This window comes from Denticeps clupeoides, chromosome 18 (assembly GCF_900700375.1).
Source record: "Denticeps clupeoides chromosome 18, fDenClu1.1, whole genome shotgun sequence".
Taxonomy (NCBI): domain Eukaryota; kingdom Metazoa; phylum Chordata; class Actinopteri; order Clupeiformes; family Denticipitidae; genus Denticeps; species Denticeps clupeoides.
This window is the reverse complement of record NC_041724.1, coordinates 15,302,794-15,317,883: the sequence shown is the minus strand read 5'-3', so window position 1 is coordinate 15,317,883 and position 15,090 is coordinate 15,302,794. Positions and strand designations below refer to the sequence as shown.

Sequence of the window (15,090 nt, the reverse complement as noted above, 5' to 3'; positions counted from 1 at the left end):
CGTGGAAGAGGGTGCAGAAAACCCCCCAAAATGGAGGCGTGTCTGACTTGTCCCACGCAGCAGCGCAGTTCTGATTTGGCGCCACCCCGCAATAAAAAGGGGGGACGACGACGTATTAAAAGTGAAAAACTGCAGACTTTGCGGAGGATAGTGCTCATAGCGAACAGCTAAAACTAAAACTAAACCCACCGCGCTACTTTACTTCGCGTTTTACTTCCTCGAGTTCAGAGGTCACGCGTCCGGTGAAGTAAGCAGCGTTTCCTCGCGCACTTTGCACGGTAGTAGTAGTAGGTGTTGTAGTAAAAACTACGCGAATGTTCCGCCTGCGCGTTAATTCGGCGCTCTTCCTCGCCCCGCTCCTCTTCCTCCTGTCACCCGGGAACGACGCGCAGGAGTGCCGGAGCGGGATGTACCCACCTGCCGGGCCCACGTACGAGTTAAAAACACGTCGTCCGTCCGTCCGTCCGCCCGTCCACCCCGCCTCGGGTTAACGTGCTCTCCGCGCTTGTCGCAGGTTCGGCGGGGACGTGCCCTGGTTCACGGTGAGCCTGGACGAGCCTCCTGCGGGGAGATGGAGCGCGGTGGTGGCGGCCCGGAAGGCGGAGGTGGGAGCTGCCGGCGTGTCGCGGCGAGGAAGGCGGAGGAGCCGCGGTCACAACTCGCCTATCCGTCCTTCACCTGTCCACACGTCACCTGTCCATCCTTCACCTGTCCACTCTACACCTCTCCGTCCTTCACCTGTCCATCCTTCACCTCTACACCTGTCCACTCTACACCTCTCCGTCCTTCACCTCTCCGTCCTTCACCTGTCCACACGTCACCTCTCCGTCCTTCACCTGTCCACACGTCACCTCTCTGTCCTTCACCTGTCCACACGTCACCTCTCTGTCCTTCACCTGTCCATCCTTCACCTGTCCACACGTCACCTGTCCATCCTTCACCTGTCCACTCTACACCTCTCCGTCCTTCACCTGTCCATCCTTTACCTCTACACCTGTCCACTCTACACCTCTCCGTCCTTCACCTCTCCGTCCTTCACCTGTCCACACGTCACCTGTCCATCCTTCACCTGTCCACTCTACACCTCTCCGTCCTTCACCTGTCCATCCTTTACCTCTACACCTGTCCACTCTACACCTGTCCACTCTACACCTCTCCGTCCTTCACCTCTCCGTCCTTCACCTGTCCACACGTCACCTCTCCGTCCTTCACCTGTCCACACGTCACCTCTCTGTCCTTCACCTGTCCACACGTCACCTCTCTGTCCTTCACCTGTCCATCCTTCACCTGTCCACACGTCACCTGTCCATCCTTCACCTGTCCACTCTACACCTCTCCGTCCTTCACCTGTCCATCCTTTACCTCTACACCTGTCCACTCTACACCTCTCCGTCCTTCACCTCTCCGTCCTTCACCTGTCCACACGTCACCTGTCCATCCTTCACCTGTCCACTCTACACCTCTCCGTCCTTCACCTGTCCATCCTTTACCTCTACACCTGTCCACTCTACACCTGTCCACTCTACACCTCTCCGTCCTTCACCTCTCCGTACGTCACCTCTCTGTCCTTCACCTCTCCGTACGTCACCTCTCTGTCCTTCACCTCTCCGTACGTCACCTCTCTGTCCTTCACCTCTCTGTCCTTCACCTCTCCGTACGTCACCTCTCCGTCCTTCACCTCTCCGTACGTCACCTCTCCGTCCTTCACCTGTCCACACGTCACCTCTCTGTCCTTCACCTGTCCACACGTCACCTCTCTGTCCTTCACCTGTCCACACGTCACCTCTCTGTCCTTCACCTGTCCACTCTACACCTCTCTGTCCTTCACCTGTCCATCCTTCACCTGTCCACACGTCACCTGTCCATCCTTCACCTGTCCACTCTACACCTCTCCGTCCTTCACCTGTCCATCCTTCACCTCTACACCTGTCCACTCTACACCTCTCCGTCCTTCACCTCTCCGTCCTTCACCTCTCCGTCCTTCACCTGTCCACACGTCACCTGTCCATCCGTCACCTGTCCATCCTTCACCTGTCCACTCTACACCTCTCCGTCCTTCACCTGTCCATCCTTTACCTCTACACCTGTCCACTCTACACCTGTCCACTCTACACCTGTCCACTCTACACCTCTCCGTCCTTCACCTCTCCGTCCTTCACCTCTCTGTCCTTCACCTCTCTGTCCTTCACCTCTCTGTCCTTCACCTCTCCGTCCTTCACCTCTCCGTCCTTCACCTCTCCGTACGTCACCTCTCCGTCCTTCACCTGTCCACACGTCACCTCTCTGTCCTTCACCTGTCCACACTTCACCTCTCTGTCCTTCACCTGTCCACACGTCACCTCTCTGTCCTTCACCTCTCCGTACGTCACCTCTCTGTCCTTCACCTCTCCGTACGTCACCTCTCTGTCCTTCACCTGTCCACACGTCACCTCTCTGTCCTTCACCTGTCCACACGTCACCTCTCTGTCCTTCACCTGTCCACACGTCACCTCTCTGTCCTTCACCTGTCCACACGTCACCTCTCTGTCCTTCACCTGTCCACTCTACACCTCTCTGTCCTTCACCTGTCCATCCTTCACCTGTCCACACGTCACCTGTCCATCCTTCACCTGTCCATCCTTCACCTGTCCACACGTCACCTCTCCGTCCTTCACCTCTCCGTCCTTCACCTGTCCACACGTCACCTCTCCGTCCTTCACCTGTCCACACGTCACCTCTCCGTCCTTCACCTGTCCACACGTCACCTCTCCGTCCTTCACCTGTCCACACGTCACCTCTCCGTCCTTCACCTCTACACCTGTCCACTCTACACCTCTCCGTCCTTCACCTGTCCACACGTCACCTGTCCGCCCTTCACCTGTCCGCCCTTCACCTGTCCGCCCTTCACCTGTCCATCCTTCACCTGTCCGCCCTTCACCTGTCCGACATTCACCTCACCGTCCTTCCCCTCTCCACAGCTGCTGACCATGATCCAGGCCATAAAGGAGCTGGCCAACAGCCTCGTGCCAAGCGGGGAACTGGTCAAACTGGTGGACAGAGTGTTTGTAAGATGAGTCTTCCTCTTAACCTGGTGCTACATGTAACATTTGAACGATTAGACAAAGTAAAATACTGGTACTAAGTGCACGTGTGCGACACCGACAAACTGGGCTCCATAAAGTGCAAAAAGGGGACACAGGCAGTCCAAGAGTAACACTTAACAAAAAACATGTAGACAACAATGAGACAGACTGAACTAAACAGGTGAAACGAATAATAAATGTGCAAAGTAAAACAGTGCAAATATTGCTGTGCAAAATGGAACGGTGCATTGATAGATAATATTACAGATCGATAAAATTACTCAATATAACAGTGGTAGAGAGAGTAGAGGACTTGAACCCTCAGCTTTTGAACGTCTAGATGTCCAATGTGCTAATCAACACTTTTTCTTCATGTTTTTCATCTTGATATTTTTCAGCGTTCATGACTGACTGAAAAAAGTCTTGTTTATAGCACATATGGCTGAAGTTGGAACCATAAAATGAAACGGGAGTGGAATCAGTATTAAAGTCACTATTAAAAATAATAAATCAATCAAAACTCCTTTTGGCCTCCCAAGAGAGGAATACATGACTCCGGAGTCTGTAAGGGTTTTAAACCAGTGCATGAGGACCTTGTGGACCATTTGTTTCAGCCTCTGATTGTGGACACGTTACCGTACCCCTTCAACGAGGAGATTAAAGGAATCGCAGACGTTTCCAGTGTTCCTTTGGGTGAGGAACTGTGTGTGTGTGTGTGTGTGTGTGTGTGTGTGTGTGTGGGCTGAGCGTGTGTCTGTTGTAAACGAAATGATTCCAAAAGTCTCTGTAAACCAGTGTGTCTCTCTCTGTAAACTCTGTAAACCTCTGTAAAGGATCATTCACTAAATATAAAAACGTCTCTTTAAACATCCAGCCAGCGGAATACGCAGTGAACGACTGTCTAGATAATTGGTCCCTTCCCCATTTACCCAGGCTTGGGACAGGCTCAGAGAGAGACACACTGTCACATGTGTCCCCAGTGGTTGGCACATTTTTTTGCACCTTTTGCGAGTAGAAGAGTTTTCATTTGATATGTACTTATCAGTTTTATAATTTTTATGCGTGGTTTAGCTGTACCTTATTCACCTCACAAATTTGAGTCCCTGGTGTCTCATAATGTGCCTGTCTTTGTGTGTGACCTAGAGATTTCTGTTGACCTATAAAAACCTTTGTCCTGTCAGGAGAAATCGTGCTTTTCAACATCTTCTATGAGATTTTCACAGTGTGCACTTCAGTGGTGGCAGAGGACCTGAAAGGTATGTTTACCCGTGTGACCCATATTGAATATGGTCTCCCTATTCCCCCTCCGCTTCTAAAATTCTTTGCATTTTTTTGTCCCCACGCAGGCAATTTGTATCATTCGCGTAATCTGGATTTTGGGTTTCTAATGGGGTGAGATATTTCAGCAATTCAAGCAATTGTCAGATGTTTGAAGAAGTTGTGAAACGTGTTTTCCTGGAGAACTCTTGGATCAAATATTACTCTTGCAAAAAGGTGGGACCGCCAAAACAAGTCCTGGACTATAACTGAAAAACTGAAGCCTCTGGTTGTGAATGTCGATTTCCAGAGGAACAACCAGACTGTGTTCAAATCCACCAGCTTTGCTGGCTACGTTGGCATGTTGACTGGCATCAGACCAGTAAGTGTGGCTCACAAGTGAGAGATTTTTTTAGGCTTATTTTATTTTATATATATATATATATAGATATACTTTTTGTCTTCTTCGTCAGAACATCTTCACCCTGACTATCAATGAACGCTTCAACTTCGATGGCGGTTATGTCGGTATGTCAACATGTTACTTTCTGATGGGTTCAGAACAGTCAGATTTACTCTGCTCTTACTCTGCATTTAAGACCAATGTGTCATGAACTTGCTTATTGCTGAAGCACTAAATTTAGCAGAAGCTGGTTAACATTGAATGATTCTGTCAAATATACCACACAGGGTGCGCCCCACGAAATGTGTCGCCTGCATTTAACCAATCACCTTAGTGAGCAGTGGGCAGCCATGACAGGCGTCCTGGGAGCAGTGTGTGGGGACGGTACCTTGATCACGGTACCTGGGGCAGTGGTGGCCTAGCAGAAGTGGCCCCGTAATCAGAAGGTTGGCGTTTTGAATCCCGATCCGCTGAGGTGCCACTGAGCAAAGCACCGTCCCCACAAACTGCCCACTACTCACTAAGGGTGATTGCAAAAAAGCAGAGGACACATTTTGTTGTGTCACCGTGTGCTGTGCTGTGTATGACAAAGACAATCACTTCACTTTCACCTATCTTGGTTAGCCAAGATTCAAGGTTGGTTTATTGTCAGTACAACAATATACAGTGTATTGAAATAATGTTTCACACAGACCCCCCCATAGTGTAATAATAAAAAACAGATATGTATATACACACTAAACTAAACTATGCTAACTAAAGCTCAAATTTAAATACTGTATATATATCTGTAGAGAAAAGTAAAATCTGTCTGTACAATAAACTGGACTCCATCATGTAGGATGCTTGTAAGTGGATATGTTGGATATGTTGCTGTTGATCAAGGTGACTGCAGGCATCTTGACTGCTCGGGATTCGAACCTGCAACCCTTTGGTTAAGTCCCCCTCCTTACCTGCCCCAATTAATATTCATCAATGTTAACACTACTGGCATGATCACTGAATGTGGAACAGTTTATCACAAGTTATTGTTTATTATTGCTATTATTGTATATTTCAGTATGTTGTGTTTGCTTCTATTATAATTTCAGCATTTTTACAGTCTATAATTACGTTGTAAAATGAATTTCTTTTTTTGGCAGGGATCCTGGAGTGGATTTTGGGGAACAGAGATGCAATGTGGGTGAGCTTTTTGGCTCGATCTGTCCTGGAGAACTCCACAAGGTTAACAGGATTTTTTTTTTTTTTTTTTGTCTGAACATTAGGACGTGTGCAGGATCACAAAACTCATAAGCCTCACCACCTGTTTTTTCAGTTATGAAGAAGCCAAAAAGCAGCTGACTGTGACCGAAGTCCTGGCTCCAGCGTACTTTATCCTCGGTGGAAACCAGAGCGGACAGGGTTGTGTGATCACAAGAACCAGAACTTTAGCTTTGGATGTTTGGGAGTGAGTGCACAAGGCAACAGAAATGGCGTTGTTGCTCACTGCATTCATGCTGAAAATAAGATGACTCTGCTTGTTGGGCTAGGATTGAGCTGAAGCTGGGAAGGTGGTATGTGCTGGAGACCAACTACGATCACTGGGACGAGCCCTTCTTCCTGGACGATCGCAGGACGCCGGCTATGACATGCATGAATCGGACCACGCAGGCTGTGAGTACTTACAATGGATATAAAAAGTCTATTACAATTGTTCCACAATAAATAATTTCAAAATTAGATCATTTTTCTATATATAACATTCCTCCGCCAGTTACCATCAGTTAAAGAGACCAAGATTAAGGTTTGATTTTGCCACAGCAAAAGCTATTCTTTTAAAGAAAACACCCCAGGCCTGCCAAAAGTGTTCTGATGAGACCAAGCTTTTTGCCCCAGTTCCAGAAAGAAAGCAAGACCACACCGCACAATGTACATGTGCATGACTGAAAGAACACCAGTATAGTGCTTTGGGGTTACTTTTCTTCAGCTGGATCTTGGGGCTTTGATGTGAAGGGAATTATGAACAGTTCAACAGTTTGTCATTTGTATATCTGTACATATGTACACTTGCATATTTATACAGACATTCACAAATATAATATTTTAATACTCTCATCCACTATTTATTTGTATACTGAACATTTTATAGAATTGTCAACAGATTTTCTATGCTATTATTTATTTGCTGCCAATATCTTGTACTGTCCACTTTCTGCTGTGACTATTTAAATTTCCCAATTGTGGGACTAATAAAGTATCATTTTATCTTATAAAAGAGCAATGGATAAAAAATGGACACTACTGTTTATTAATCATTGTACTTTATGTGCACTGCCTATACTAGAAATGTATTTTCTGCACAGTATTTCTTGTAATGATAAATTTGACAGATAATGTTATTGTTCTTCTCAGAATATTTCCTTCAAAACGCTGTATGATGTGCTTTCAACCAAGCCAATTTTGAACAAGGTAGGGGAAATGGGTGTTTCTGTAAATGTACTTTTTAATTTATTATTGCGACATATTTAATCATGTTCTCTCACCGTCCCTTCTAGTTGACCACATACACCACTCTGATGGATGTGTCCACAGGCAGGCTGGAGTCCTACCTCAGAGATTGTCCCAGTCCCTGCAGCCCCTGGTGAAATTATTATTATTATTATTTTTTTAACCCTTCTGCCACATTCCAGGATTCAAGCCAACGTCAGACTCACAAACTACCTCCGTTAGTACTGTTGACATTTTTCTTATGTCCAGATTAGTTTAACATTAAGTTTATTTTTATATTGTTTATACACTTATGATTCAATAAAGTCAAAGATTTATAATAAATTCTGCTGTTATTTGTTATTGTTGGAAGCACAAACGATGTGGAATCTCACACTGCTTAATTGAATAGTCTGACATCGTTATGTAAAGGGTTCAGCTGGACTCCACATGCTGGCCCTGGTTTGTGAGGTCAAGGCGCCACCTGCTGGAGAATATTTGCCATAATATGAACCACCTATTTTGTTACCTCTCATTTGTCTGAGGATCTTACATCTTGTTCCCTTGCATTTACGTCACATTGAGCTGAGAATCTGACCCCTGGTGCAGCTTTTGAGGGGTAATTGTTCTTCTCACACTCTTACGTGATTTATGTGTTCATTATTCCATAAACCTGCTTAATCTAGTAACTACTTTTAATTATTTTTCAGTATGTTCACATTACTTGAATAATAATATAAATGTAAATAATATAATAAAAACTAAGCCTTGGACAATATTATGCAAGGTGGTTGTGTAATAGACAGTGTGTACTGGTACTGCGTTACACCGTGTGTTGTACGTTGTACTCCTGCCCAGTAGGTGGCGGTGAAGCCCTGATCCCCACCGTGGAATAATAACAGCGGCTTGAGAATCGCTGCATCGAGGGTGCATTCGTGGAGGATTTGGACCGGGATCCGAGTTATTTACCCCCGCCCCGGGTGTTGACGGCCCGGCAGGGGTGATGTGACGAGTCGGCGTCTTTAATTGCGTCAGGTCGGTTTTAACTTCTACTTTAAAACGCGCCATTACTTTGTTCCCAACGCGGTCGACACCCGTGTCGGCCTGGGCCTCTTCGGGCCTGCTGCGTACGCGTCTCGGCGGCTAAGCTAAGCTAACTGCTGCATCCCGTGTTATTAAAAAAACCCCGAACGCTGACACGTTTGCTGCGGACAGGGCGCGGCGTGTTATATAAGAACAGCACGACCCTGCCGTCAGTGGTTTTCTGGCTCCAGGCGGTAATTCGCCGGTACCGTGAACGGGCCGCGGTTTCCCGGCTGGGTGTCCCGAGCGGTCCGGCCCGGTCAAATCTCGCGAGAGAGTCCAGTCTAACTATAACACTGCGAACTCCAAATTTCTCGTTTTTTTAAATGATAATTAGATTTACGTCATTAAGTTCAATTTCACACTGCGAACTTGCAAAGTCCTTCCTTACGTTTTATTATTTTTTTATTTTAACAATTTGGAGTTTCTGTTAATTCTGACAAAAGGTCATAATGGAGAGAACACATTTTTGCTATAATGCACCTGATATTTTCTGTAAATGTGTGTATCATAAAAAGAAATCTCAGATTTTTTAAATACATTTAAATCATATGGACACACACACACACACACACACATAAACATATGTTTAAACTTGTCATATCCATCTAACCAGCATTTTGGCCCATTTTAAAGGCGAAAAAGCGTGTGGCTGAAAAGCACAGGATGACGCAGCAGAGTCCCTTTGTCCTTGCTTCACATGTCTCATGTTTTTCCTGTTGACGAGCTGTGTCTGTGCTGCTTTTCAGGCTTCAACACGCCGGTGTGATGTCGGAGGACCTCTATGAGAAGTTCCTCGCACCCGAGGAGCCCTTTCCCCTGCTGTCCCAGCGGGGGAACCTCAGCGAAGATGGGTCCCTGGACGTGAGCGAGCTCGGCTGCCAGCTGTCGTCCTGCCATCGCACAGACCCGCTGCGCCGTTTTCACAGCAACAGGTGAGGAGGGAGGGGGGCTTTATGACTTGACTTGGATTGCATTTATGCTGTGATTTGGACCTGGGAAGTAGACAGAGGAGTGTCTTCAAGTGGCTGCTGTCAGACAGTAAACAGTATTCACACCTTTTCTGAATCGCTGAACTGAACTCTGGGTAGCAGAAAGTTGAAAAATGTTTAACTCAAATATACAGCAAAGGTTGCAACATAATCACAACATGATTTCAATATCTTATGGCTCATCTCCGTGTAATATAATGTTGTGCCATCCCACTCCCATGGCCAATTTTCTGCTCCTATACTCCCATTCCCAGCCTGTCCCTAAGTACCCCATTTAGTGGGTATCCTGTGGTTTTGGGTGGGAGTAGTGTGTGGGGACCTAGAGGTGTGAACCTTCACTGATGTCACGGTTCGATTATGATTATCAGTGCCTTGATTGATGCAAGGTCTCGTACACCTGTGTGGACTCTTTGATTTGTTACAATGAGCAGAAAAACTCTCCGTTTAGTCCGTGCTCACCTTGTAACACTCATATATGCTGGTAGGTCTCCTTTAAATGCACACCTTTCTCTGCCTGCTTCCTCCACTACACGAATCAAACCCGTTACAACCCGAAGCCACAAGGTGAGCGCGGACTGACAACAGACCGTTTTTTTTGCTCGTTGGAGAAAATCTAAAGCCGCTTTCAGGCCAAACGCGCGTGTGTTTTTCTAAACTCCCGGTAAGATTATAATGTCGCATTGTAGATGCGATGTAGATGTAGATGTAGACACACTCTTAGAATCAGCCTTTCCTCCATTCCCGCTTCGTGTGTGTGTTTTGAAGTGGCAGAAAGAACTCACCCGCTTGGATTCTATTGGTCATGCGAAACTACGTCATGGCGCACAGCGTTCAAAGTTCAACAAACTTCAACTTTGACCGAGGGGCAAGAACAAGGCCGCCAGGCGTCACGCAGCGCCAAGCTACTTTTTAACGCGAATTTTTACACCACCACCAGAAACTCGCCATGAAACGTCACTATGATGTAATCGATTATGTTCTGCACTGCATCGATGCAATATCGTCCACGTCTGCATCGCAGTGCATCAATTATAAGATTAAATTAAACACCCCAAGTGGGAACGGTGAACGGTACTGGTCTGTTTCCCCAAAAAGGTCTGTCTCTCCTGTATATGGCTGCAACCTTTTTCTATGTTAGGGGTTGGATGGAATTCTGAAAAATGCCATAATCTCATAAATTTCCACCCCTGAGCTCTGTGTTTGCAAGATTGTTCTGGATATTGTCCAGAATATTTACAACTACCGCTGGACAGTTGACCCGTCTCTCCTTTTGCAGGTGGAACCTGACCTCCTGTGGCACCAGTGTGGCCAGCTCGGAATGCAGCGAGGAGCTATTCTCCTCCGTGTCAGTGGGCGACCAGGATGACTGCTACTCCCTCCTAGACGACCAGGAGTTGACCTCTTTCGACCTGTTCCCCGAGGGCAGCGTATGCAGTGATGTGTCTTCTTCTATCAGCACCTACTGGGACTGGTCAGACAGTGAATTTGAGTGGCAGGTATGATTAAAGTGGTATTAGGATATTGCATTTTGAAGGTATCTTTTTCAGTTTGGTCCTGATGCTCCTACTAGTTTACTGAATAAGTATGCAGTCACGTGTCTTGTCCTTGTGCCTTGTCAGACGTGTCCTGCCGCTGTCAGGAGTTTTCTGTACCTCTGACTGTTAGGGCTTCACTGATCATTACACTTCTTGCGCCCTTGGGGCGTTTCTCAAAGTCGAGCAACAGCATGCATTTAAAAGAAGGATCCTTGACACTCCTTCACAGCTTCAGGTTGCTACCACCTGCTGTCCGAGTTGGCCTTTATAGAGGCCATTCTGGGCTGAATGGGTGTGCTGTAGCACCCCAAAGCCTGAGGACTGGAACCAGCATTACAGCATTACTAAAGTTCTTTAGTTCAAGTTGTAGTATACAGTGTTTTAATTAAAGGTAATAAAAGTGTGCATGACTATAATTTTTTTTTTTTTTTCAGTTGCCAGGAAGTGACATTGCCAGTGGAAGCGATGTTCTCTCTGACATCATTCCCAGCGTGCCCAGCTCACCTTGTCTCGTCTCAAAAAGGAGGTCCAAACCACACAGGAACTTAGATGAGCTTCCCTGGAGCGCCATGACCAATGATGAACAGGTATAAATGCTGATTACGTAAACAGACTCTTGCGTATGAACTTTTAACACTGCTCTGAGAAGCAGAGCTAGTTTGTTTTGAGTGAGTTCTATAGTTTTTATTCATGTGAATAAGTTAAAGGTGTAATGAAAGAATTGTTGCCTATGGGCTTTTCCTCCCCTAATTCTTGACAGAATTACCTTTGCAAAGGTAATTAAGGCCCAAGTGTTTCTGTGTGTACAGCAGCAGACCTGCTATTACCTTTAAGAATAGCCTTATTAAAAGCATAAATTAGATGTTTGGCTCAGTAAATGTTGAAAATGCATTGACTCTTACCCACTTATCATACTATTGGCAGGTTGAATACATTGAATACCTGAGCAGGAAGGTGAGTACCGAGATGGGTCTGCGGGAGCAGCTGGACATCATAAAGATCATCGACCCGAGTGCACACATATCCCCGACCGACAGCGAGTTCATCATCGAGCTCAACTGCTTGACCGATGAGAAGCTGAAACAGGTACAGAACCTTCTGTACGCACAGCATTTAATTACACATAATGCGTGTTAAAAAAAAAAAAAAGGAAGCGTTTTAGGCCAGGGAAGGAAATTTTAAAGGGCCGTCAACATTATAGAACTTTTCCCAATCCTTTTCAGTAAGATATTTGGAACTTGTCATGTCACGAACAGCCATTACATTTCTAAATGTGTTCTTAATGCAGGTGAGGAACTACATCCGCGAGCACACGCCAAGGCAGCGAGCAGGCAGCGCCCGGGAAGGCTGGAAGCGCAGTGTGCCCAGCAGCGCCAGCACCAGTGGCGTCAGCGCCCACAGCAGCAGTAACGCCAGCATGGTGAGCAGCGCCACCACCAGCAGCAGCGCCGCCTCCTCAACCGGATCCAACTCCTCCACAGGCTCCATCAGCCGAGCCCACAGTGACGGCAACCTGCCCACTGCTGCCGAGCGGATCCGTGACTCCAAGGTACAAGCACATACGCTGGCTTACGCTGGTTATTTAAGGTGTCAAAAATACCAAAGTCTTTAAATAATCTTCCCTGGATTGCATATGCAAGCATGTGCACCGATTAGAAAATAGGCCATTTCTAACCACTGCAGGAACATTGACCGGCTAGGGGAACTTGTATTAATGTTAAATAATCTCACAAAATGAAATTTTCCTAATAAAAGACCTTTTATAGCTTTAGTAACACTGCCTAATATGCTGCAAGGCCAAGTAACCGTAAAGGGCCCACACTAGTGAAAGTGATGCATTTAACTGATTGTGAGCAGTGGACAGCCGTGAGTGGCACCGAGGGAGCAGTGTGTGTGGGTGGTACCCCACACCTTCTATGTGCACTTGTGGTATTATATCTGTCATCTTCGTATTTTCTGTATATAATTTTTTAGACTATGTAGTTGTTTTTATGCTGTTGTGCTTGAGACACCATGGACACTTATAAATGTTTGCTCACGTACATATATAGGCAAAAAGCAGGAAGTAATGTAATTGTAGTTTTAATTTCTTTGTAAGGTTTGTCCATTCCATTCTGGCATATACGTGGCGTATAATTTACACTGCCACCAGCGGTACTGGTGGCAGTACCGCTGTCTAGAGCACTCCCGTGCCCGCGCTCTCTCTCGGCCTGATAAAATAGCCATATGTGCAGACAGCTTGGGTCGATGTTGTGGGGGCGGATGCGAGCGGCGCAGCATACGCAGCCGAACGTGCCTCTGCAGCCACACCATGACCTGTAGACACAATCTGAGCGAGTTTCAGGCAATGGGGTGACATGTTTTAGCAGCCGTGTCAATGGAGATGTGTAATTTTATTGTCTGCAGAAACGCTCGAAGCAGAGGAAACTGCAGCAGAAAGCCTTGCGCAAACGGCAGCTGAAGGAGCAGCGCCAGGCCCGCAAGGAGCGTCTCAGCGGCCTCTTCCTCAACGAGGAGGTGCTGTCCCTCAAGGTCACAGAGGAAGAGGACCACGGCGATGATGTCGATGTCTTGATGTGACAAGAGTGAATCAGTCAGTGTTCCCCCTAAGCCTCAACCCACCTTCTCATCACCCACGTAACCTTCTCGTCAACGTCTGGTTCTTTTAACACTACAACTCTCATTATTTATTCTAGTTCAACATTTTTAAGACAAGTTTCTGATTTTGAAATCATTTGAATTTGTTTATTTGGAGCCCTTCGTATAGGACCGTCCATCTCCGGTTCTGATACTGGACCGGAGCTCGGCGTTCCTGGCTCCTAGCAACGATCCCATTGCGAGAGCAGGCGTAGAGGGAACACTGAATCTTCTCATGCTTCGTTATTGCATCTTAGAAACCGTACGGCTCCCATCACCAGTCGCACTCCTCAGAAATATCGAAAACGTTTCCAGTAGCTTGTTGCCATGTTCTGCTTCTGTAGACGTAACACTGTGGCAGTGATTTTGCTGTAGCTAGATGCGCTCCTCATTTAAATATGAAACAGGACTACTTGTCCTTGACATGGCACATACCTAACAAAGCAAAAAAAAAGGAATTAAACAAATAAATAAATAATAAATAAACCTGTGAGCCATAGCGAAGAGCTACACCCTAAGTACCCATCATGAGCTACATTAGGGGTTTGTATGTAGTGTTCAATACTGTCCTTCACCTCCTGGAATGAGGCCCTCTCCTGTTGATTCGTGCCCCTGTTACCGGTTTCATAATAAGCAGGATACTAGGACGTTTGCAGGGCATGCTGGGAACAAAGTGCAGATGAATTTTTTCATTAATAAATTAGCAACAGCATAATAAAAATGTCCTTTATGACAAAAACACAAATCTCATTTTCATCTGAATATATCTCAGATCCTATTCACGTTTTGTGTGTGCTTTTCCCTGTTAGAAAGCAACATATAAAATAAAAAGAGCTCACAATGTATATTTCCCATGAGATATGAGCTTTATGAAAATAATAATAATAATAATAATGACTTGTTGCTGGAATCTTTATTTTGGAATGAAATGGGTCGGTGCACTGGGGTGGGGCAATTGTAAATATTGTACTTTTAAAATGATTTATGTTGAAATTTGCAATTGTAAAGTTTTGCCTAATGGACCAAGCCCAGAGTTGTGTGTACATTGTGCTGCTTTTGAGATTCTTGTAGAGTTAACAGCTGAATTTCTTAACTCTTGCCCAGCAATCTACGGTGAGCATATGCCACACTGTCTATGAAATATGAGTGGAATCATGTAATCACTTGATCTGTGCCACCTTTACACAATAAAATGTGCAGCTCCCTTCTGCTGTGGGTTTACAGAAGCCTCTTCAGTTGTCTTTTCTTGGTCTGACCTGACTGTCTGAAATTCAACTTTTTGAATTTGCAATTACGAAAGCTTTCATTAGGACACATGCATACTATAACCCCACAGTTACTCACAGGATACTATATTTAAGCCTTTATTTAGTCAATCTCTCTCTTAAATGGAGTGTTGACTCAAATGAAATACGTAACTGTCACCTTTAAAATCTGAATACCAGTCCTACGGCGATTCAGACACACACACACAAAAAAAAAAGGTGAATAAAGGTCAAAATTCTTATAATAGCTTTTATTTCCATACACACAAATGCATTGGGAACACTACACAAGCCAAAACATGAAAAACAGTTGGTTATTCCTTTAAAGATGCAGCATTGTCTGCATTCTTTACAGACGTTCACCGTATAAACCTGAAAATGTTTTAGGAT

General features: G+C 45.8%; 2 protein-coding genes across 4 annotated transcripts; both read left to right on the top strand.

Moving 5' to 3' along the window:
- LOC114768151 (acid ceramidase-like) lies at nt 1-7,533 on the top strand. Of its 3 annotated transcripts, none has more exons than XM_028960293.1 (13): nt 83-430; nt 515-773; nt 2,742-3,044; nt 3,677-3,755; nt 4,244-4,318; nt 4,409-4,454; nt 4,557-4,701; nt 4,793-4,847; nt 5,865-5,946; nt 6,038-6,169; nt 6,252-6,375; nt 7,114-7,170; nt 7,257-7,533. In XM_028960293.1, exons 1-13 carry the CDS (start codon nt 315-317, stop codon nt 7,344-7,346), a joined length of 1,563 nt encoding a protein of 520 aa, XP_028816126.1. In that variant the 5' UTR covers nt 83-314; the 3' UTR covers nt 7,347-7,533. The 3 variants fall into 3 exon arrangements, with proteins under 3 accessions (XP_028816125.1, XP_028816126.1, XP_028816127.1); XM_028960294.1 differs by having other exon boundaries at nt 89-430; nt 515-605; nt 2,958-3,044; XM_028960292.1 differs by having other exon boundaries at nt 1-430; nt 515-3,044.
- Nucleotides 7,534-8,066: 533 nt separating this feature from the next.
- fam199x (family with sequence similarity 199, X-linked) lies at nt 8,067-14,656 on the top strand. Its single transcript, XM_028960295.1, has 7 exons — nt 8,067-8,223; nt 9,021-9,206; nt 10,540-10,759; nt 11,233-11,385; nt 11,723-11,884; nt 12,087-12,347; nt 13,205-14,656. The coding sequence occupies exons 2-7, from the start codon at nt 9,040-9,042 to the stop codon at nt 13,376-13,378; spliced, it is 1,137 nt and encodes a 378-aa protein (XP_028816128.1). The 5' UTR covers nt 8,067-8,223; nt 9,021-9,039; the 3' UTR covers nt 13,379-14,656.
- The last annotated feature ends 434 nt before the right edge of the window (nt 14,657-15,090 follow it).